At 41.8% G+C, this 24,156-nt stretch overlaps 2 protein-coding genes across 2 annotated transcripts in view; both read right to left on the reverse strand.

Moving 5' to 3' along the window:
• The window catches only part of CRADD (CARD and death domain containing adaptor protein), a 340,232-nt gene that overhangs the window by 148,289 nt on the left and 167,787 nt on the right, over positions 1-24,156 (reverse strand). The gene's annotated exons all lie outside the window — the stretch shown is intronic.
• The window catches only part of PLXNC1 (plexin C1), a 63,635-nt gene that overhangs the window by 34,892 nt on the left and 4,587 nt on the right, over positions 1-24,156 (reverse strand). Inside the window, exons 2-9 of the mRNA XM_010213931.2 lie at positions 16,514-16,636; positions 14,926-15,060; positions 13,206-13,306; positions 7,669-7,783; positions 6,559-6,703; positions 4,114-4,183; positions 2,659-2,734; positions 2,479-2,535 (exon numbers count right to left, since the gene is read on the reverse strand). Coding sequence (XP_010212233.2) covers positions 2,479-2,535; positions 2,659-2,734; positions 4,114-4,183; positions 6,559-6,703; positions 7,669-7,783; positions 13,206-13,306; positions 14,926-15,060; positions 16,514-16,636 — 822 coding nt within the window. The remainder of the gene's footprint in view (positions 1-2,478; positions 2,536-2,658; positions 2,735-4,113; positions 4,184-6,558; positions 6,704-7,668; positions 7,784-13,205; positions 13,307-14,925; positions 15,061-16,513; positions 16,637-24,156) is intronic.

Consider the following 24,156-nt stretch of genomic DNA (forward strand, 5'->3'; position numbering starts at 1 on the left):
GAAGTTCCACCCCCGAATCATGCCCTTCCTGCGGCTAAATGACACCAACTTCCCCACTGAATTCTCTCTCTGACTCTTGGTTTCGTGCAGATATTCACAGGTCTGAGCCAAGCTAGTCCGAAGTCCTTGAGTGCCATTTTCCTGACTTGACTGGAGCTGTCAGCAGCACTTACGCTTCTCAGCAACAAAGAAACTGTGAATTCCACCTCTGAACACGGGCGAAACGATGCTCCTGGGAGGGCTAGCTGGGGTCTGCAGTGCTCATTTCCTCTGCAGTGGCAAGAGGGAGCCACTGACCTTTCAGCTTCCGCATGCAACGGCAGGAAGAGAGATTCCCAGTAACAGAAAAGAGGCAGGAAGGCATGTATAAATACCGGTGGTTGCGAGGCGTGCAGACACGGTGGTGATGAAGGCAACGTAAGTGCACACCAGGTCCTCAGGTAACATAAATCAGCACGACCCTGTCCACTCGAACAGAGCTACGCATTTCCGAGACCCAGCGTCACACGACGCCGGGGCTGCGCGAGCGGTGACAGCAACAGCCTCCCAACACCCCGCGAGAGGCACAGCCAGACATGCGTTCCCCAGCCTCGGCCACCGCGGCAGCTCGTCCCCTGCCATTCCTGCAGAGCTCCATGGCTCCGAGGCTACGGACAGAGCACAACGGACCCTGGTACTGACCCCGATGCAAAAGAATCTGCCAGAAGAAAATATTAATTCGCAGGGCACCACCGGCTCCCCGATCTCGCTGGCGTAGCTGCCCTAGCTGCTGTCCTCGTGCGAGGGGGAGGAAGGTGCGTGCACAGAAGCCAGCAGCTGGTGTCGGGAAGGAGGGCTGTGACTGCCAGCAAAGAAAAGTACATTACACTAAAATGAAATGGAATTAGACTAAATGCTTGGCTGGGGCTGGTAAAAACACAAATCCTCTTTCTCAGTCCTCCCATACGTTCCCCTTAAAGCGTGAGCAGCAAAAGAAGAGCAGGATTTCAAATGCAATTTCAAGTCCTCTGAATGTATTAACCACTTCTAAACAAACATCTGCCTCTGGACTGCCTCTAGAGCTTGCACAGCCTTGTCCATCACTGTCTCTCCAAGATAAGGCGCGTGGAAGAAAGCCATCTCCCAGGCAATTTCAACTGCTTACCAATGTCAAATTAATGCACTTGGAAGCAGAGCAAAGAATTGCCTCTGTTCTTTCATCAGCAGTAATGCTTTATATGCAGACCAAATCCAGAGTATCAGTATTCAGAAGCAAAATATTACAATCTCTCTTGTCTCTGAGGAAAACAAAATGGGTTTTGTTTAGAAAAGCTCAGCTGGGCAGCTGGATTGAAGAGGAAACTCTTTTTCACAGGTAAAAGTTTATGCAGCTTTAATGAGACCTTTTGAGATATGAACACAGTGTCTATTTATACCCACTGCGCTCTCACTCACAGAAAGGCAGAAACCAAGAAGTGTAGGCAGCAAATTTCTATGTACTTGCTCATCAGTCAAATTTCTCTTTGCTACTCATTTCTCTCCTAGCACCTGTATGTCATAAGCAACCACTGATGGCAAGATTGGCTCAGCTTCATGAAAAAAATAAAGCATTTTGGCAGCATAGAGAACGAAGGGATAACCTTGTGGTTACGGGGCTGGCCCGCGAGGCAAGGGGGCTGAGTTCACATAGAGTCTGTGACATGCCAGTAGCCAACAAAAGGACCAGATTCACATGGGGACTTTAGCACCGGTGATTCTCCTTCCTTCCCAGCACCCCGGCCTGAACAGGAGGGGGGAAAGCAGCCCCCTTCCCAGTATGGTCTGTAGCCTGGAATCAAGGAAAACTTTTCTGGAAGTAGGAGCCAAGGATTTCCCTGCACCCAGGGATTCCAGTTCCTGGGTGCATCCTCTAGTCACTTGTCTGCTACGCAGAAAGAGGGTGGCACATCCTCCCCTTCCTTCTGTTCTCCCGGCAGCTATCTGTTTTTTTTAAAGAAACTGTGATCTGGCTGCATAAAATGAGGAGGAGGTTGGCAGCTCTGAAACCAAGCTTCACAGAGATGTCTGTGATAGCAGCCCTCAAACAGGCATTTAAGTCCTGGTAAGAGACTAAGTCAGAGATATTCTCCTTTATTATTACTTGGTTTCATTTCATTTTTATTTTACGGTCAACTTAGATATCCCAGCACATTGACTCTTGTGGAGCACACATGGACTCTGCACTAAAGGCAATGTTGCAAATCCCACATCTAGACATATGCACTTGACTTTTACACTGCTTCACGATGCCTGGATCTGAAACTCAAATCCTTGTATGTGCCTTTAAGCAGTATAATAAGAAAAAAATAGCACTAATCCAAGTTCTGCACTACCTTTACATACAACCAACTGCATCCTCATTTTTACCTCTACTCTTTCAGCAAAGTTCCCTCCCTTCACACGAATTTCTCCCCCAGCCCAGGGTATCTCAAAGGTGTCAATCTCCAAATGCTAACTAACCTCTAATTTCTGCGCCGTGGTGTTTTCCTCGGAGGCAGCAGAGGCATTACAACTATTCTGAAAAAAAAGAATCAGCATTTCTCCATGTCAGGACAAGGCAGAGACAAATTGCTGCTCACATGTAGGAAATACAAGGAGAAAGGACCACGGGAGAATCCAGTCCTCCCCAGCAAACTTCACCTGGCAGGCAGTGGCAGGAGACACACGCTTCCGTCTGCAGCTGGCACACTCACCCTTGCGTACACATCGTGAGCAGCTGGCAACGTAGAAAACAGAGTTTTTGTAAGACCCAGGGACTCAATCTAGATTCAGCCATGAATGTGAAATTTCAAGTAACAAAAAGAAAAAAAAAAAAGCACAGATCCAGGAGATCAATCTGGCAAACATTAGTGAAATGTGTAAAACACATAAATTGTGTTTATCTTCCTAGACTGCTGTTCTGTTCTGCTTATTCTGAGGACAAATTTAGTATGAAATGTAATTTATGCTGTGGGTCATAAATCTATGAAAAGCATGAAGCAGACCGAATACTCTGTGTTTCATTTTGCTGTGGTTTTTTAGCAAGTGGCTAGGTCACATTGTTTTTATCCAGAGAAGGGCAGGAAAAAAAGCACCACTGATTTTTTCACAGCTTTCCTGAACTTCTATTCTGTATCTGCAGTGTGAACAAGCACTAATGCTTCTCCCTACCAAAAACCTCATACCAGCTGGGGACGAGTTTGCCCCTATCTTTGCTCTGCAATACATCAGTCAGCATGAACAAGGGCCACGAGCAGCAAGTCTCCCCTCTGCACATGCTGACAAGTGCGGGGCAGCACAGAATGACAGTTCCCTGCCCGTGTTGCTCCAGGGACAGGGAAGCGATGTGCCAAGCCCCACAAAGCAGGAGTGCATTTCTTCCCAGGGGCCTATGAATTCGCCTCTCCACATAGGGAAGAACAGAGCCCAGAAAGGGAGCACGGCAGCTACCTCGGGTGTGCGTTAGCCAGGCTTGTCCAATGCCTTGCCACTACATATCATATGGGTTAGGCCATGTGCTGGGCACAAACCAGTCCTGCTAGGAGCTCAAAACAAAGATTCTGTCTCTGAAGAATAATGTGCACAGAACAATAGACATTCGCTATTATTATTAGCAGATTAAGCGTTACTTTCCATTTTAACTGTACTCATGAAACCTGTGTATCACATTTAAATGGTATCCTGATCTATTAAGAAACAACCCCAAAAGGTGACTTCTACAGAATCTCTTGAATCTTGCAGTTGACTGAAACTCCTCTGACCCAGGTTTTACCCTAAGTTAGTGACGGGTGGGTTTTAACATCACTGTGTGGGTTTTAACATCACTGAGCCACCCTTCGTTATCTCATCACCTGCCACAAGTGACCTGCATTATAATAACTCTCCTATAGCTGTCAAGATCCCAATAAACAACAGAGGTATCACATGAAAGCAGCTTCCGAAGCACGAAGAGAAAGAGGAGAAAGAGGAAAGGGGCCCAGGAAAAGGGTTATGCTATCTCTGGTGAAATGCCTTTCCTTTTGTAAATACCAAAAAAAGAGCAATCGTACTTCAGCCCCCCTCCCCGCAGACACACATTAACCCCTCAACAAGCACCAATAAGAAAGAGGACCTTACTTTTTCAACTGAAATGTTTGCGTGATACTCCAAGAGCTGGAGGACAGCGATGCTTCGAGAACCAGACAATCTGAAAAAAATGTGACTGTTAGACATATGCTGGATATTACAAGAGATTACTGTTAAAAATAATAACTGACTTGAAGTCTCATGTGCCTTCAGCTTTTCTCTACATGATATGCACTTCCTTTTTTGCTCACACGCACTTTTACTCACACTTTCCACTGATAAAAATAAGGAGATTTTGTCCTTCAATAGCATCTTTTAGCACCTTAGTCCAAGACTTTGCATGCAATGATTAATTAACCTTGATGCCATCTCTGCATGGTGCAGAGAAGCAATTTTACTGTCAGGATACAGATGAGGAAAAGCTACCCTGGAGTTTGGATATAAAACCACCCCCCAAGAGCACAGAGTCCACCTGTGGCACAGCCAGACCCTGGACTCAAGCCTTCCAAGGCAGCAGACTGTTCCAAGAGATCCCAACACACCAACATATACATACTTCTTTTTTTTTTTGTCTCACTCTCGGAGTTTTCCTTTGTAACATACATAGTAGCAATTTTCATCCTATTTAAATCTTTTATGATTGTATGAGTCAATTTGCCATTATTTCAGCTCGTAATTACTGTACCGACAACTCCCTGGCAGCTGTGGAATGAAAGAGTATCTTCTTCTCCCATGAGCAGAGCAGCACATCGAAGAGCAGAGCGAGATGTACCACTTAAGCTGTGGTCCCTTTCATTTGTGTGCCTGCAGATGTGTGTGTCTGCAAAATGACTGACTGTCTGAGATCAAACGAAGCCCATGTGTGCGGAGCCTCCTGGCTTCTCTCTGCTAAGAAGTACATGGTTTCTTAATATGTGACAGCCACACATTTAAGGTATAACTACTTTGCAAAAGTCCTGAAATCTCAATCCCAGGTGGGCTTGTTCAGATGAGAATCAGCTTTGGCTACACCTCACACACGAGTTCTGTGAGTATCCTAACACTCATGACACCCTGTCACCTATTAAGGCTTTTCTTCTCACTTCTCAAATCAGAATTAAGACAGGAACCTGACACACAAAACAGATGTGACAGATATGATGATATGCAAAGATCACAGGCTCATCTCCTGAGATCTCAGTGTTGCAAGGAGCCTGTCTCAGGGACAAGGATCCCCTAGAGAGAGCTTTTTGCAGCACTGCAGTCTACAAAAAGCCATGGCACTACGTTCTGGTTAACATTTCATTCCTCTTTCACCATCAAATTATTAAATAGAATCAGATTTATGCAAAATGTTGCATATCTTTTGGACTACACAGGAAAAGATGAAGGCAGACACTTATCTAAATTTTCTATTTCCTCTTCATACAGCTTAAAAATGCATGGTATTCTTGAGTTCACTGTCTTTACCCTGATTCAGATTTAAGTGCTCTTTTGTGTTATAACAAAACCAGAAAAGTATAATTTTTTTAAAACTGTTTTAAAGAGTTTTGTGCTTCTCTACAGATCTCTGAAGGGATGTACAAAGTTTTTTTCCTTCTATTAATCAAATAACACCCTACTGTGAAGGTTTATCATATTAACTTTGAGACCAAAGCCTACAGAACAGCTCAAAAAATCCCAAAGTTCAGACACTCAGTGACTGACCACTCATTGTAAGATCTACAATGTACAAACCACACATCGGACACGAATTTCACAGGTCTGTGTTCCCGAGAACTACTGGTAAACAAACTAGCATTAAGAATTATTGCACAATGATTCAACCTTTAAAGTCGAAATATAAATGAAGTCAAACCTAGAAAGATAAACCAGCCCTGTTACCCCTGAAATATGTATTTTTCTGCTATCTTCACGTGATAGCCTCTATACGTGAAAATTGTTTTCTGACAAGTATCTCAAGTAGGCTGAAACAGTTAACTCAGTGTGAAGATTATTTACTGTATAGACATTCACAGTCAAACTGTCCTCTTAATTTACGCTGGTACAGCTTCCTGCAAAAAGAAACCCCACTTGCAGATGGGAGAAGGGCTAAGATGGGTAGATTTTCCATGGCAAAGTACAGAACACTCTTTGGTGACTCTAACCAGTTTGCTTGTACTTGTAGCCACCTTACTCGAAGTTTCCTTGCACAGGTGGTCGCACCACATGGGCTCAACCCTAAAAAGATTGAACTGCTCTAAGTCAGTATGAGGAATATGCTTCTGGCTATTCTGGCTGAATGTCAAAATACTGTATTTCTTCTACAAAGGATTCTGTATTAAAAACACTTTAATTATCAAGAACAATGTAAATATACTCAAATCACTCGCTAGAACAGGCATAATTTCTTTTCAGTGTCATTTAACAAAAAGCAATGTCTACAGTTGCAAGCACTAGGCCTTTAGTTACGCTCAGTTCTCTTTGGTAATAAAGGACAATGAGTTAGTATGAAATAAATGGAATATTAAAACATACCATTATCAGTTATCACTGGTGTAGTTAGATTGCAGGAACAGGATGAGTTTTTCAGCATTACGTTTTTGCAAAGTATTTCAACAGGTCTCACAAGTTTTACCATACAAGAGGTAAGGGTTTTGCTTAAACTTGCAGCCACAGCAACCTATAAAACACAAACAGAACGAATTTCTTGTAATACTTGTTAAGCTGTCATCCTGTCTGTACAGAAAACTTCAAACTATGGAACGTACAAAATAAAATTTTCATGGCAGAAGCAGACAATTAGCCTCTCAGGGGGAAAAGCCTCTTCCAACTGGAGAGGCAATGCAAAATGAGTGTTGAAAGGAACATGTTGCTTACCTACTGAAATTAAAAGGATCTGTAATGCATGTGATGGGAACAATTTGGAACACTGAGGAATTTCAAACTAGCATTTTGGCGTTAAGTGCTATATGCTGTCCCTTTAAAATATATGCATAAGGATGTACAATTCCTGGCAGAAAGCTTACTTTCACATCAATATACAAAGTGTGCTCAATTTGGAAACTGAATTTGTCTTAGCGTGATTTATCCTTTGTTCTGGCAGACAGGGCTTTACAAATACAAGCACATTCGAGCACTCAATCAGGAAGCCAGGAACAATAGCAGGCAAATTAAGTGGCCAGGCAAAATACTTGACAATCAGATACTCGGGGCTATGTTTGCTCTGAGCAGGCACCGAAAAAACACTAATGCCAAACACTTGAAGGCCTATTTGAGTTAGCATATATGTCCCAGTGAATGTTTTGTAGCTTGTTATAAAGCTTAGGATGCAGGTAATACACTTGATATAGCCTCACTGGAAATATTAAAATAGCCGATATAGTGGAAGCAATGCCTTCGTCAGCACAGGGAATTTCCAAGTCAACAGCATGAAATATAGCTTGAGGATATGTTTTATAACACAGGAGGAGAACATCTGTCTGATCTATACGTTCCGCTTATTGGGTTTTCCTATATATTTGCCAATTGTTTAGATAAGAGCGACTAATACACAAAGCACAGTGACAAAAGAAGGGAAGCTGCAAAAAGTGACAGAACACCACTTTTAACATCACAATAAATATGCATAAAGCTGCTTGTACATACCTGATTTATGGCAGGGAAACTTAGCAGGATTTTCAGATCTTTATCAGGTGCATGTGAAATGTTATACCAACCACTTGTGCTGTTTGAACGTGTACAATTTTCTTTTAATGTGCACCTAAAAGTATACATAAAATTATACCAGCTTCCTTTTGGTAGCTTTGATTTCAGATACTGTACTTCAACTTACTTAATGCTATTGATTTTTTCAGGAAAACAATTGATTTTCTTTTTTCTTTTTTTCTTTTTAACAGGAACATGGTAACAGACACAAAAAGCTCCAGGAAAACAATCAGGAAAATCTTTTGCTTATCAAAATAAATTACAACACATTGATGTATGCTCTAGGGCCCTGACTAAGTCAGTGGGATTCAGGGAAACATTCAATGCTTGGCCTGCAATGATGGACTCTTTAGTTTGGACTGGAGTCCATCACCCCTCGCTTCAGCCCATTTCAATGTAGAGCTCCAGACCTGATCCCTTGTTTCCCTCTGCGCTCAAGGGAGAGACACAGGCTCTTCTAGGGTGTGCTTCACCTGACCTATTTCAGACATGCACACAAAAATGAGATGAATCACCCCAGAGAGGAGCTGCTCTTGCTCTTCACTGAGAGTTAGGGGAGCTGAGGTTGAGGCTCAGGTGCAGAGCTATGCTGTGGAGATGTGCTGCTCATCAGCTGAATCCTTCCTGTTAATCTTGTTCCCTGTCCATGGATGTGAGGCAGTTCAAGAAAGATTTCTCCTTCTTAAAGAATAAGCTCAATTTCAGAAGTAGGATGGTGCAAAGTAAATAAAAATGCTATATACAATAACTTGTTGGAAATAGAAAGTATAGAACAGATAGTGCAAAATTATGAAAGAATGAAGAAACATTGGGAGATATAAATACTTTAAAGATTACACATATTAATAGATTCAAGAAAAATCCAGAACATCAGCATACAAACTAGATTGGTTGAAAATTGAATCCTTAATAAAGCGGAGAGTTAGTGAACAATCCATAGCTTAACTCCAAATAATTTCAGATAGTTAGCAAGCCAATACAAGTAAGTGCTCACTGCATCTGTTTGAATATTTTAATAGTGTTTTCTTCTAGAGAGGACATACTGCATTTTCCCTCAAAACAGACCGTTAGAATCAGGTAGAACAAAAGAAATATGAGGCCTCAATTCCACAAGAAAGCAGAAGCACATGTAGCCTCAGCCACATGACCAGTCACGTGGCCATGGATCACTATTGCTTTGCCAAACATTTGATACGTGCATACATTTCCAAAACATGTGCATTGCTAAAAAAATTTCATGAGGATTCCAGAGCTCACTGTATAAACACATTTAGACAAGAGGCTTTCTTTTTTCTGCAGAAGAAAAAAAGAAATGAGAGGCTTTCAAGAAGAATACCTGCCACTTTCCAAGATGCCTAAAGCAACCCCACAAACAGACCATATTGCCATCTTCTCTGTAAATCAAGATGCTGGCAACAGGAATGCAGTTAAGCACACGGTCATTTCCTGTGTGGTTGAACTCAGGAAACGGAGTTCCTGCTGCATAGGAACGCACTGGGCTCTTGCATCTGAACACATCGAGGTCATAAATACACTCTAAGAAACTTGACATATTTCAAGCTGACTTAACTAGGTCAATTTTTGATCTCATATATGCCTCTCTTCACATTACTGAGATTACCAAGGTCCATAAGCTCCACAATTTTTGAACCACAGAAGGTAAGATCTGTTAGCAACAGGTATCCATAAACCTGTACGCTCGGGGGTTCAGAGGTTACTAACGCTCACTGGGAATGAGACACGGATATCCAACAGTTTCTGATGGTCCTAGGCGCTCTCTGTTGAAGATGCAAAGAAACACACTGTATTTGGCACAAGATAAGCATAGAGATTTCAGTGATGCTAATACTGAAGGAGTGAACTATTTATAAAGCTGAATCGCTAAAACTGCCTAGGACACGGGTATCTGCATTCTTAGATTGCCTCAGCAATACAAATAATGAGGCAGTTTCCCCCATTTGTAAAGAAAGATCTAACAGCCACATGGCAAAAAAAAAAAAAAAAAAAGAAAAGAAAAGCAATGTCACCCTGTGCATTCTTAGCACAGCGAAAATACATCTTTTGCTGTTGCAAAAGCTGGCCTTTAACACTCACACTATCTGCTATGGTAGGAAACTTCTGCAAAGGAGAAAGCAGAACAGCTGGTGCCTCTCAGCATAAATTCTCATAACTGCCTTCTATAGGCCAACAACAACCTGAAGCCCACTTGCTTGGGGAAGAGATTCTTCTACTATAGCCCTACTTCAAGACAACCTACATTGTTTGTGAGTGTACTGGAATGAACAGCACAGAGAAACGCTATAAGAGAACCACATGCTGCTGAGAAGGGTCTATCAGCCCATTCAGGTTCAGACAACTCCTAAGAAAGCAAAATAACATTAAAAAAAATCAATGCATCAAAAGTAGGTGGAAATTTCTGGATGTTGGCTTTCCCAGGAAGGCAGACTGGGCCAGACACTATACAACATGAAAGACACTTGTGGGACACCGGAGCAAGAAAGGATAAAAAGCAAAAAGTGTGATTCATTAATTATCCCTGGGAAGGGAGCATTTTAGGGAGAAGGATCCTGAGGCTTCCATGAGAGATGAAGGGGCAGTATCTGCTTTAAGTACCCTGTGGATTAGATTTCCAGCGTGCACAGAGAATAGCAGAGAGAAGAAATTCTCTCATCTTTCACAGCAAGCTGTAGTTCTTTATGCTACTAAAGATCCCTCTTCACAATGTGATTCACATTCCTCCTATTTCATGATGAACAACATGGTACCTATGCATACCGGCTCATTCATATGTATTTAAACCTCTGCTTCATTAATCATTATATTAACCACAGAGCCCTGTTGAGTTTGTTCCCTCTGTCTTGCTATAATATGCCTATTGCCTAGTAGAACAGGAACACAGTTTCAGAGAAAGTTTTGGCTTGATAGTAACCCCTAAGGGAAGTCTGTAGAAGCCTCAGGCACTGACCAAATTTGAAAGTCAGGTTCATCATATCAGAAAACTAAGATGTATTGTACTATTTCTGTAGTGAAATACATGGAAAACTTCAGTGCTTTATATTGGAGTCATTTCAACGTACTTCAGGTAAATCTGATTCATCTGAAGAAAATCAATATACATGAAAAGAAATCATACTATGCTATGACTAATTCTTTCAAGTGAGAGTAAGTGGAAGGGGAATTTATACAGTTATGTAACTGGATAACTTGGAAGAGTAGAAATATGAAGAGTAGAAATATTTTGTTTCATTTTGTTTTCACTTCCAATAGGATGCCTATATTTTTTCATCAAAACATTGGATTTGAATCTACACTGTCTTTAAAATGAAGCATGGATAATAAGCTTCATTAAAAGCAGAATGGAAATTTAACATAAAATTTATTTCCTAGTTAGAGTGTAAGATATATCATCAATGTTTTTGATGATATATCAAATACAAATACAATCAACACCTTTGATTAATACAAAATCAACACCTTTGTCTCCTGACCACACCAGGTATATTTTTCCAAATAACAAAACTGTATTATGGAGTATATTGTTTTAGTGGCATATCCTGGCTTTACTGAAAACATTAGCTAAAAACATTTATTTATTTTTCTAAAGCTTTACTCAGAACTATATCTTCACGAACAAAAACATTTACTAATACTAAGTGCTTAACAAAGAAAAATGATGTAGGTGTTAAAGGGGGTTCATGTTGTACTTTTTCTCCAAAAGAGTAAATTATTTCTGTTTTAATCAGGTGGAAATTTTTGGTGATTTCCCTCATTAAGGGGATATGCTGACTAATAACTGCTATTTTCAAGCTCTTTTTAAGGTAATTAAAAACACGAAAAGTTTAACAACCTCTAACAAGAAGCCAAAAAGAGAGTTTGAAGAAAACACACCAGAGGACAAAAATCCAGTCTCTTTTAATAACCACCCTTGCAAACACAAACAAGTAAATCTTCACAACATCATGTGGACTCTGAAGCAATCAAAATGGGTAGCATTAACCTTCTAAGGGAAGGTCACTAGCAGCATTCCTTGGAAAATCAATTTTGTCATCCTTTTTGCTTAACATTTTAGCCACTGATGAACCAGCAGAAAAAGAAGAGATATCCTGATGACATCTGCTGATGATACCAAGCTGAGAACATCATCATTCAGGCAAGGATCAGAATATCACGCAGGAAAACATGGATGACCTTGGCATAGGATGACATTACATAGCGCAAAATACATGAACTTAGAGCAATAGAAATCTCCCAACCCATATGTGCTTTAGACTGGAAACTTATTCGTTGGAGGGGTAAAAAAAAAAAAAAAAAAGAACAAAAAAGAACAAAGAAACAGAAGGGCCTGGGGGCATTATTCGATCATGGATGATTGTGGCCCATCATCATGATGCAGTCATGAAGAAGACATTTGCAATTCCAGGACATATTAAATAAGGTGCTTCCTGGATAGGTTAGGAAGAATTAAACATCACCCAGCAAGGTGACATCTCCTCTGAAATAATGTGACAGTCCTAGTCATCCATATTTAAAAATAAATGCATAAAAAACTATTATTGAAGTTGGCTGTTTCTGTGCAGCAAAATGAGACTGAAGAAAGGGACTGCTTTCACAAAAATATTGAGGTGGCTAAGTGTGAGGGAGGTGGAAAATCCAACTGAAGCAATACTGGCACCCCAAGAATGGGTATAACCTGCCTATGAATACATCTGTGATGAAAATGGGGAGAAGGATTTTAAAGCAGCAGCACAGTGAGGCTCTTGGATAGCCAGTCAATGCAAGACTGAGGGCAAAAAGCCTCTCAGGTCAGGGCAAGGTTGGATCAGTCTGAGTGGGTTTATGTGATGTGGTTACTTGCAATAGCCAGGACTAGTCTTGATGACCTGGGAAGTCCTGCAGTCCAGTCTTTACACATCCAGAAATACAGTGCAGCAGCTTTGAAACCCAATTCAAAGAAAGCAGCAAAACTAATGACTTGAATGGGAGGATGAAGGGTTTAGAAAGTCATTCTTCACTGGCCTAAAGTAAAAGGCAGTGGCCCCAGAGCAAGGAGCAGTGAATATTGAAGACAGCTGGGAACTCTTTCCCTATTTTTACGAGCAAGAGGGTGCCCAGCTATTAAGATGCTTCAAATGTGTACACAATTTCATACCTGTCAATTTTGAAAGCAAAAACATCTGTTCTAAAACCAAATCTCTTTTTAGAAAATTTATTTTTAGAAACAAAAATATTCTAAGAACATTTCTTTCTAGCCTTTTTTTTTTTTGCACAGATCTAAAAAATCCAAGGATTAACATGGGCTTTAAAAGGCACAGAGTGCCATTTCACATGAAAAAAAGTGGCTATGACTACTGATTTCATAAAAATTCAGTAGATACAAAGATACACTATCTTAATGCTGAGAAGCCCCAAGCTAGTAAAAAGTTGCAGTAAGTAATAATGCATTGCTTCTATATGCAGGTCCATACATCAGAAAATACCTTTGATTCACAGAACACCACCCACAGTAGGGATCCTTTGCAGATAAGCATCCTTGCTGGGAAACAAATCTACTGCAATTTGCGACCGGTATTCTTCTCACCTGAAACCAAAGAATGCACAGAATGAAAACAGGCTCCATAAGTAGGGGAAGCTGAGGATTATCTTTAAAAATCTGATAGCATCCAAATATGACGCCTTTGGGGAAGTTTCCATACGTGCTCCCCTCCGCTGGAAGGCCCCTGGGCAGACATTTGTAGCCTATTTTATGCACACTGTATTTTGTCATCAGATGAGGAAACTGCTTGTACAATGGCAGTCTGCATCTAACACTAACTAGCCAGCATGGACAAGGCAATGCATGAAGAACTCAGCACAGTGATAACAGCAAGAAGGAAGTGTATTTTATGAATAATGCTGTTTCCCTCATACCAGAACTGAAGTTTTTAAATGACTAATGAAGGTGCATCCAAAAATGCACGTGCAAAACAAAATGCATTTATGTTTGCATCAACATGTCAGGTACCTGCATGTGCAAACGGGTACAAATGCATGCGACTACCAAACATGCATGCAAATGGAGCTTCAATAGGTAAAGATAGATGATTGGGGTTATGTTTTATGTATCTATACTTGTACATTCAGCTCGAATTTCCTAGTCAGCCATTTTCAGAAAAGAAAAGGAAAAAAGAAAAGAGAAAGTCATCTTAAAATATAATAATGTTTTAATAGTAATGTCAATTAATCGTGTTAATACAAAAAACATTCCTGATTCAAAATATTTGTTTATAAACTTGCAAGAATTAGAAGTTCTTATATTTTCTTAACAGAAACAAGGATGTGCCTTATGCAGAACTTTACTCTTTTTTTCCAACCACATATTATGAAACTCAGTTTAACTGGAGATGTTTGAGATAATCAGTAAGTTGAGGAACATGTCAGCATCTTAAACTACTACCAAGAAAAAAAAAAAAAAGATGCCATTTCTAAAAGCTGTTGGTCCTCCACTACAAGATGCCCTTTTATTAAAGCTAAAGAAAACCTGAATCTTTCCTGTGCATATTTACAGACCCATATAAATCCGCGTGCTGCTCCTGCTGAGCGCCTGTGCCGCAGCTCCCCATGCGGCCTGCGCGCCTCAGCCACACTCCACGCACCACATCCCTCCCTTCTCATGGGGGCTGCTTGGTGGTTTTTGTTGGAGACCTGGCTTAACTGAAGGTGATGAGAATTTTAACGCTAACCTCAGCAGGACTAAGACTGCAAACCCATCTCTCCCGTTAACAGACTCCTCCACGTTAGAAGCTGCAGAAGCAAAGCGCAAACACTGGCCTCCCGAGGCCCAGATTACCAATTCAGAGTAACCTCCTCTCCAAAGCATCTGCTAAGATGTGTCTGCTAGCTCCACACTTCATTCTGCACGATGCCAGCCACGTATGCAAGGCTCCAGGAAAAAAAAAAAAAGAAACATAGACCATCTCTGAACAGAATAACACAAAAGAAGCTTGCAAATAAAGGTCTTGCTGGGCTATAGGAGCAGCGGGCAGTGCCAAGAACATGGAAGTTCCTATGAGCTCTGTAGAAGTGCAGAAAAACACATGTAAATCTGGTAACCTGAGTTTTGGTAGATAATGTCTGACCCTGATCCAAACAGATACTTCACCTCTAAAGTGATACAAATCCTTAAAGCAGCAGTTTACTTCAATCTACTATTGTACTTACCGTACTAGCAGAGGATAAATAGATGTAGTTATTATCTACTGGATCAAGTCGAAGTTTGGGGAAAATGGGAGTTTCTTCCTTAATTTCATATAAAACCTCTGGGCAATTAGATACCATATCCTCATCAAGAATAGCCTAGAACAAGAGAAAGGAAATTATTTACAGACTTTTCTATTTACCCGTTAGTATTTTAATCATAACCCTAATTTTTGCTCTTTCACTACCTACATCAGAGCCTCTCAGATGACTTACTGTGTCCTGACAAATTCAAAACCATACGCAGCTCTTATAGTGCAGAAAGATGGAAGAAAAGGCAGTCAGAACAGAATTTCTAGCACATACATGCCAGACACGTTTTGCACTGAGTCTGGCACTGGTATAATGTAGGAAACATCCTTTTCATCGGCTGCGTTCCTGATGGACAGAAAGACTGAAGAATGTGGAAGAGAGAACTATACGCAAAATAAAAGTCCTAATGTGTTGAGCACTTCTGTGAACAGAGTGGACAGTAGGGTGTTCACACAACAAATGAACATCCAGGGCACCACCAGATGAGAACCAACATCATGTAAAAAGAAACCTCTGCTGGTTACTGGCAAACGCCTTCAAGGCAGAAACTTCTTTGTGGCTTTTCTTACCATGCGTAACTGGAGCTTTCTGCCACTCTTCTCATGGAACTCAAGAGAATCAAAAACCACTTTAATTTTCAAGTTACTAAGTACACTAACATCAATGCAAAGCTTTCTACAACTTTCATCTCTTAATTCCATAAACAGGACTAAACGAGGAAAATATACTCATAGTTCTCACTCTGCTCAGGGGATGTTAAAACCTTCAATTTTATTTTTTGTTGTCAAAAGCATTAACTTAGCACAGCGCAATCCAGTGGGTAGAAACTTTCCATGATCTTTTATGTATTCCCCTCCACCTGCCTGTTTAATAAAAGCAAAAAATGAGAGTAATCCCTTGCCATGTAGACAGGAAATACACATTCTCGCAAAACCCCAGAAAAAAAAATCAACCATAAAGACATTTGACTGGATGGCTGAATGGTTTGATTCTGAGATAAGGTGACTTTCATTTCTAGGTGACTGATTTAAACTGTCACCGGTCAGCTACTCAGAAGCCGTGGCAAAGCGGGTTTCTGGCTTTTCTCTCTGTTGGACAGCTAGTTGCCTCACGCAGGGACAGGCTAACAAACAAACGAACAGGCAAACATATTCCCTTCACAGGCTCCCAAAATCTAGCAGCATGTAGTATTTCCACTGGAAAAAAACAAAGCGAGGAAGTAAACCAGAGACGGTGCAGCTGAGAACCCTGCAGTCCATAAATTAATTACTATGGGCATTAGTAGATTAATGAAATGCTTCCATGAATTTTAAGCAAGGTACATAATTGCTTCTGAAAGTTATCTTGTTCTCCAAGTAACAACAGAGCAGGTTTTTTTCATAAAACAGACAAAAAAGAAACAGAGATCCAGGGAATTCTGTTCACATTATGGTGCGTAAAAAAATACGGGAAACTTTTACTCTTGTGAAGACACGAGTAGCTGAAGGGAGGCATTCCCATGGAAACGGTGCTCGCTTACCTTCAGCAGCTGCCCATCATCCGTGCCCAGAAACAGAACGATCTGATTTAAAACAACCGTGCCATAAACAGCCGCTAAACCAGAGTGAATCAGGGTGGGTAGCTTCGTGATTGATCGCACCGCCTGAAAATCAGATACGAGAGAAAACCATTACAAAACTACCCACCTATACGACACAATATTAGTAAAAAGAAAAAGAAGCATCCCTGGGAAGATTCTCAGAGAGCTCAATTTTAGATAACAGCTTGGGTTATCCTTGGAAAGCCTGCATGAACTATTAAACTGCTTCTTTTTTAATATGGTACCAGGAGATTACATTTACTGTAGCTAAACTACCAATTTCAGCATGACATAGGCTTGGTCTAAGAGCAGATGTTACTTCACAGGGGTTACTTCACAACTGAACACCTATTTTTTGGGGACACCGTGCCTGGACCTGTTCTGAATTGCTAGTTCTTCCACATGGCAACCTTTTGCTGTCAGCTGACTGCACCTACCAAGAAGGCTACAGATAAATCCACTTTTAGTGGCTCAGAAACCACTTTTAAGAGTATGCAAGTATTCTGGAGAAAGGCGGCTCTTCAAACACTCAGGCTTCTTTTTTGTTGTTTTGTTTTGTTTTGCTTGTCAGAAAATGCAGACCTTCATCCTCCTCTTTCTGGTTTCCTGCTTCACACTAAAGGAAGCTGAGCCTTGCATATTACATAAATATAAAAATGAGACAGAGGAGCATATAGTTCATGTTGGTGTGAGCATTAAAAAAGAGCTGATTTTCTTGCACTTCACACTTTCCTAATTCTGTTATGTATAGAAATGAAGGTTTCCAAGGACATGTTTAATCTAGAGTTGGCAATACATACTATGACAAAACTATGATAATAACAAAAGGACTAATACAATTTTCCTTCTGACCTGACATTATCTGAATATCATGCAGTATTAGAGAAATCTGTTTTAATAACGCACTTGTTACTTTGCTTCCCAAAATGATAAAGTCTTTACGGTGGAGTGTGAGTTACATCAGCGTGAGGATGGAAAGTTTGTCTTCCCTGCACCTGTGGTAGCTGTACCTATGCAGGCTTCAAAAGCAAAACGCCACTTACAACCCTCAGCTCTTAGAAGCTGGACGATGCTAAGTAACAGAAGCATAAAGAGAAAATGTAGTGTAGGAATCCCTGCATCTGGGGAAAAAAAAAAACAGCAAACAAATAAATTATCCCTATCTATTAGCTGCGCTGCAGAAGATCAAGTGCTAAAAGGAAGATGACACTGTGCCAGGAACTGCTTCTTAGCTAGGGGAGGCACCGTCCCCATCCCCAGGCTCTTGCCAGCTCAGGCTTCTACCTTGCATGAAGTAAGTTGTTTTTGCAGTCCTGTAATTGCTTTAAATCAATCTTATTGATGGATGCTGCCAAAAGTGTGATGCCACCCACTCTCCAAACACATGGCAGCACAGACACAAGTGCCACACAAAAGAGTGATGGGCAGGGAGAGGTGGGGGAAGAGCTCAGATAAGTTTGGGCCTTTGGCAACAACCCTGTTGACTTGGCTTAAAATGACTTTGACCTCAGCCTGGACAGGCTCCTAGATCTACAGGAACCCACTGCGTGCAAGAACCTCATTTGCTTTAATGCATGAGGCAGAGAGTGGGAGAACAGACCACTAAAATCCTCATTTTGCAGAAACATGAAGGTGTTTCTCCAAATCATGAAGCAAAGCCATGACTCAGGTAATGACTGAATCCAGCCCTCCTGCATACTGGTTTAACGTCCAAAAAAACTATTCACACAGAAATAATTTTTTTCTGAACTTCAATCCAAAGTCAATTACAATCTTTTTCAGTCATCTGAATTATTTTAATTAGCTTGCAAGAAGAGCCACTTGGAGGAAAAGAAGACTTGATTAAATTTCATCTTTGAAGAAAAGGATATTTTTTCATGCAGTAGGAAGAAAACATAGGAAGTGCCATGTACTGGCACAGAACTCCAAGAAAATCAACTTAGGCGTGAGACTTCAGTATCATGGGAGTCTGTTTTAGATATAAATACATATAAAAAACTGACTGCAAGAATTCAAAAGCAGAAAAATAATTAACAGTCCTCACTCTTCTACCAGATCAGAGGGTAACAAGCAGTGGATGCAACGAGCCCTCATTCTCACTGGGGAATGAGGAGATAAACCCTCCCAAGCTTTGATTTCCATGAGGAGCAGGACTTTGCTTTGATTTCCATGAGGAGCAGGACCTTGCTTTGATTTCCATGAGGAGCAGGACTTTTTCCTTGGTGTGCTGTACAGCTCTGAAAGGAAGAGGAACCAGCCCAGGTTCCTTTTGGACTCAGCACAGCAGGACCTCCGAAGAGGGGGAATAACCACCCAGGATCTGGGAAGCTCTGCTGCCAGCTTTTATTTTGACCCACATCCTAGTAAAATAGCTTGTGTCGTATCAGAGCGTCGCCGTCATCTGACGGCAGAAGCAATACTGACAGGTCTGGAAGCCTCCTCCCCTCACTCCGCTCGCTGGAGGGAGGGTCATCGTGACATTGAGCTAATAAAGATAACGAGAGAGGGGATTTAGGCAGCGGGCAGTCACAGCAAAAACTGCCTCCTCTCTTCTGCAACCTATTTCTCCAGTTGGCCCGTTCCCTCCAGGGTGCAGCTGCTGCTTTCACCCTTCTGTCATCCTCTTCCCCGAGCGCATTTATTTTTTTAACAAGCCCTTTTACTTCTTCCTCTGTGACTAACAGGGTTACAGCACTGTAGGCTCTTTTTGAGCTCTTCTTTCACAGCTAAATAAGGCCTAAAATGCATTTACCGTCTAAACTTCCTTTCTACCTCAAGAGTTATTCATCTCCATGATCATCTATCCTGTAACACTTCTGGGCTCATAAGAAAACACGAAATGCACAAGAAAAGGCTACATCATTCTAGAAGGCTGTCGTTTATTTTTTTCCTAGCTCTTCATTTCCACCCTTCGGTTTTATTCTGAGGTCCCAAAACATCTTCGCTTTCACAGGTAAGCCTAGAGGTCTCCTAAATTAACTTATATTTTACTTTCAGGATCAGCTCTCTATGCTGTTTGGGGATTATTGACTTGAAAAGTATTTGTTCATATTTTATATTTTGTATCTCATTTTCAGATTTATCCCTGCATGATTCCAGCTCCAGCAACTATATTCTCACTACTATTTTATGTCTTGATTTCCTCTTGATTCCTTTATATTGCATTGCCTCAGAGCAAAGGGCAGCGTTTTCTTGCTCATGCAGCACTCAACATATTGCAGCCTGGCCAAGAAGTAAAAATTCAGGATTTGAGCCTTACAGTGAATGTACGGATGCAACTAGTCCATAGGGACACAAAATTTGTGCATATTGCGTAGCATTAGTCAACACTTGAGCTTATGGAAAGACATAAATGCCCTTCCCAAAGGCAAAAACCTTCTGCAGCCTCGTTCTTCCTTTTAACTTCATGATTCTTCAGCCTCGTGCCCCACTTTTGACTATATCAAATGTTAACACTGGTGCATGCAACAAGCCTTTCTTAGAACTAAGGAATAAGGAGAAGAACTATTCCAAGATTTGATTTCCATGAGGATTTTTTTTTGATGCATTGCACAGAAGTATAAGGAGGAGAAACCATAAGGAAGAAAAAGAGTGTTGGGGAAGCAGAACAAGAAACCAGAGGGTCTGCCCAGAGACCTTGCAGAAGCAAGATCAGAGCCTCAGAGCTCAAGGAAGGAGGCACAGCTAGAGGCTACACTTTAATAAGTGAATGGAGACCAATGGAGACCTGAGATGGGGGAGGCTTGGAGCTTGTCACTTCAGGAGGCAGGAGAAACGCTCCCCTCTCTGCCCTCAGATAGAACTTACAGGATCGGAACAGGCCCACTAACCACAGGAGGATAACGAACTCAGTGAAGGGAGGCTTCAAAGCCAGCTGGGCATGAACCGAGCAACAGCAGAGAACAAGGGGAAGTGATGGGTGACTGCGGTTGGAGATTCCCTTCCCTTCTGCGTGGGATGAAGGCACACAGCTGCCAAACATTTGTGCTTTCAAGAGAGGGATTTTTGGGGTTTTTCTTTTTTTTTTTTTGCTTGTTAGGCACCCAGACCCAGTACATCACAGAGAAACTGGTGGTGCTTTTCCTTACCTTGGACTCCTACCCCTCAAGGTCATCCTCATGAACACCAAAAACATTGGCAAGGGAGACCTACAGTGAATCAAGAATGACTACAGAGCTATGGGATAAAACACAAGACATGGGAGCCCAGGTTTTATTAATCCTACGGGGTTCTTTTTGAGGAATGAGGAGTATTAGTGAGAGATGGGATCTCTTGGGCAAAGTAGGGTAAGAGTATCTTTGTCTATAGGCTTGTTGACCTCAAAAGGAAGGCTTCAAACTAAGTATTTCAGAGGAAGGTGACAACAGCTTGCGGCTGAGTGAGGAAAGGGAAGTCAGGGTGGCAAGGTAACAGGGTGCCGTGATGAAGGTGAGAGCGCCCTCAGGAAGGATGACACAGGGCAAAGGGGGTCTCACTTGGAGTGCCTGCGCACACTGGCCTGGAAGCAAGCAGGAGCTGGAGCTCTGCATGTGTGGATGCAGAACTGTGACTACCCAGGAATAACCGAGATGTGGTGGGACTGCTCAGCCACCTGAGTGTGGTGATGACTGGAAAGAAAAGCCAGGAACAAAAGGGTGGGGAGGTTGTGAAGGAGCAGCTCAGCTCAACTGTATGCAGCTCTTCCACGGCTGGATGGCAGGCGGGGTGAAACAGGAGAGACAGGAGACCACGGAGCACATTGTGGTGGCACTTGGCTATACACCACCCAGACAAGGTGAGGAAGTGTACCAAGTCTTCAAGCAGCTCGAGGAGGTCTCCAGCTCATAAGCTCTGGCTCTTACGGGAGACTTTAGCGCCCCTAATGCATGCTGGAAGCATAACACATGGGAAGCAAGCAACACAGACTTCTTAATACAGATGCCAGCCAGGTCAGTGAAGGTAATACTCTTCTGGATTTGCTACTTGAAGTCGGCAGAGGACGTCATGGGCTTCAAGAAGAGCTCTTACCACCATATGAATAATAAAAGAATAAGGAAGGAAAACACAGGCCTGTTGCTAATGGGGCTGGCGAGTTAGTGACTGTGGATGCTGATGAGGCTTGCTCTTCACCAGCAGACCTTAGTGCCCACAGAGCTCAAGGGAGAGAGAAACTACCAATCTCTTTAGAAATCTCACCCTATATAAGTCCTGGGGACCAAGTGGGATCCATGCCAAGATGCTGAACTGTCTGACATCACCTCAAGGCCAAAGGTAAAGTCTACAATAACTGAAGGCAAATATTTCACACTTCTTCAAGAAGGATAAATTGAGGAACCACAGGTTGGTCGGCCTCACTTATTCCTTCGGGAAATCATAAAGCAAATCCTCTGCGATGTCACTTCTGGGTACATGAAGGAGAAGAACATGACTGGGTAATGGCAGCATGGATTGCCCAGGGATAAACCATGCCTGATCAAACTTCCATAATGAAATCACTCAATTTGTGGACAAAGCAAGACCAGTAGATGTCATTTGACTTTAGCAGGACTCTTAACACTGTTTCCTGCAGCATCCTTGTATCCAAGTTGGGATGCTATAATCTATGTGGGAACACTACTAGATGGACGAAAAAAATGGATGGATCATCAAGCTTAAAGGGTACTGGTTATTGTTCCACCTAGAAAGTAGTTACTGTTGGAGTTCCTTTGGGACCAGATTCTGTTCAACATCTTTATCAATAACCTGGAGGAAGACACTGAAAGCATCCTAATCAAGCTTGTGGATGGCACCAAAATGAGTAGATAAGCAGGTACTCTTGCAGAGTCGCCATTCAGAGGTACCTAGATAGACTGATGGAATCAGTTGACAGGAGCCTCAAGAAAATGTACAAGGCCAAACGCTAGGTCCTGCACCCAGGATGAACTAACGCCCTGCCTGAGAGCAACTGCAGGAAAGCACTCGAGGTACTGGAGGGCAGCAGGCTAAGCAGTGTGCTCAGGCAGCAGTGAGTTAACACCATCTGGGCTGTATCAACAGCAGCACAGCCAGTAGATGGAGGAAAGTGATTTTTATCTCCTTTACTCGTCACATATTAGATTGTATCTGAGTACTGTGTCCAGGTCTGCGGCCAGCACATAGGTTGATAAATGGGAGCGAGTTGAGCGGCTCGGAGGGCTGTGGCATCGAGTGAGAGATGACAGAGGCGGAGGGACCAGGTTCAGCCTGGAGAAGAGAGATCTTTGGAGAGAGTAAAGAAGCAGTCTCTTTGCTGAGCTGCAAGTAAGATGACTAGAGATAACTGCCACACGCTGAGACCTGGAAGACTCCAGCTGCTCGGGGGCAGGAGATTTAAATAAATAAACCCACTATAAGGACAGCTAAGGAGCAAAGTGGGAGCCTAGAGAGGTTGGGCAGTCCCCATCCTTGAAGGTTTCAAGACTCAATCAGACTAAGCCCTGAGCCACCCAATCTGGCCCCGCAAATGATCCTCCTTTGAGTTTGGACTAGTAACTTCCTGAGGTTCCTTCCAGCCTCATGATCACAAGCAAATGAATCCTCTGTTCAAGAGTTCTCTAAGGCTCTCAAAAGTTTTTGTTAAAAACACCTGGTAAAACCAGATGACTAAAAGCAACTGATGATTTGGGAGCTTATGAGACTCCTGTGGCTTGCTGCCTGTACCAAATAGAGACAAACTGAGAATTCATTGTAGCCGGATAGAAAAATTCACTCAGCAATACAACAATATTAACTCTAGAAATCTGCACAGCTGTCAAACAGCAAATGAAATAGGAGCACTCTGGTAATACACAGGAGATGACTTTACTACTTGAAAATTAATTACATGTCCAATCCTGATGTCAAATGATATTTAGTAAATCTTTACTTAAATAAAAGATCTTGACTCACTTTGAAATGAGTTACCACAAAAATTCAGATGTCATTCTCGCAAATTTGGCCATGATTAAAGTGATGTAGCTCTGTTGACTTAACACCCAATTTCTGCAGAGAAGGGAAACCTAAGATTTGTTCCAAGATTTCATGTTATGCTTTATAAATTAAGGGGCATATACCAACTCACATATTCATTTCTCAATGAAAAAAGGCAAAAATTCAAAGAGCAGGCTGTTGTATATTTTTACTTGCATTAAACAGCAGATGGAAATGCAACCAAGATATCTTATCATTTGGTAGCCAGCCAGCCACTTAGCCTTCAGCACATCATAAAATAAACATCTTAATATAAAATGCAACAACTTCCCTCTGTCTTTCAGCTACAAGCCTTTTTTTTAATATATCTTTTTTTCTTCCTGTAAAATTGTAGAGTCATTTTCTTCCCATTTCATCTTCTCCAACTATGGACCTAACTTCCAGATTCGTCACTGTGGTTAGGTCCTACAACTCTATCCTGTTGTTGTGCTCTAATTTTAGCACTCTTCCAACTCATCCGGCTTATCGCTGGCCTGTAAGATCCTTATCACTGGGATATAGCTGAGATTCCTAGAGCTTCCCTTCATTCTCAGAGCACTGGAAGGAAAGGCTTGCTATAACTTCACTGGGTACTGCAATAAGCTTGTGGCAAATTCCAATATTCCTCATATGTTTTA

The sequence above is a fragment of the Tinamus guttatus genome, unplaced genomic scaffold (genome assembly GCF_059628265.1).
Source record: "Tinamus guttatus ecotype Peru unplaced genomic scaffold, ASM5962826v1 Tinamus_guttatus_pri_ptg000472l, whole genome shotgun sequence".
Lineage (NCBI taxonomy): Eukaryota > Metazoa > Chordata > Aves > Tinamiformes > Tinamidae > Tinamus > Tinamus guttatus.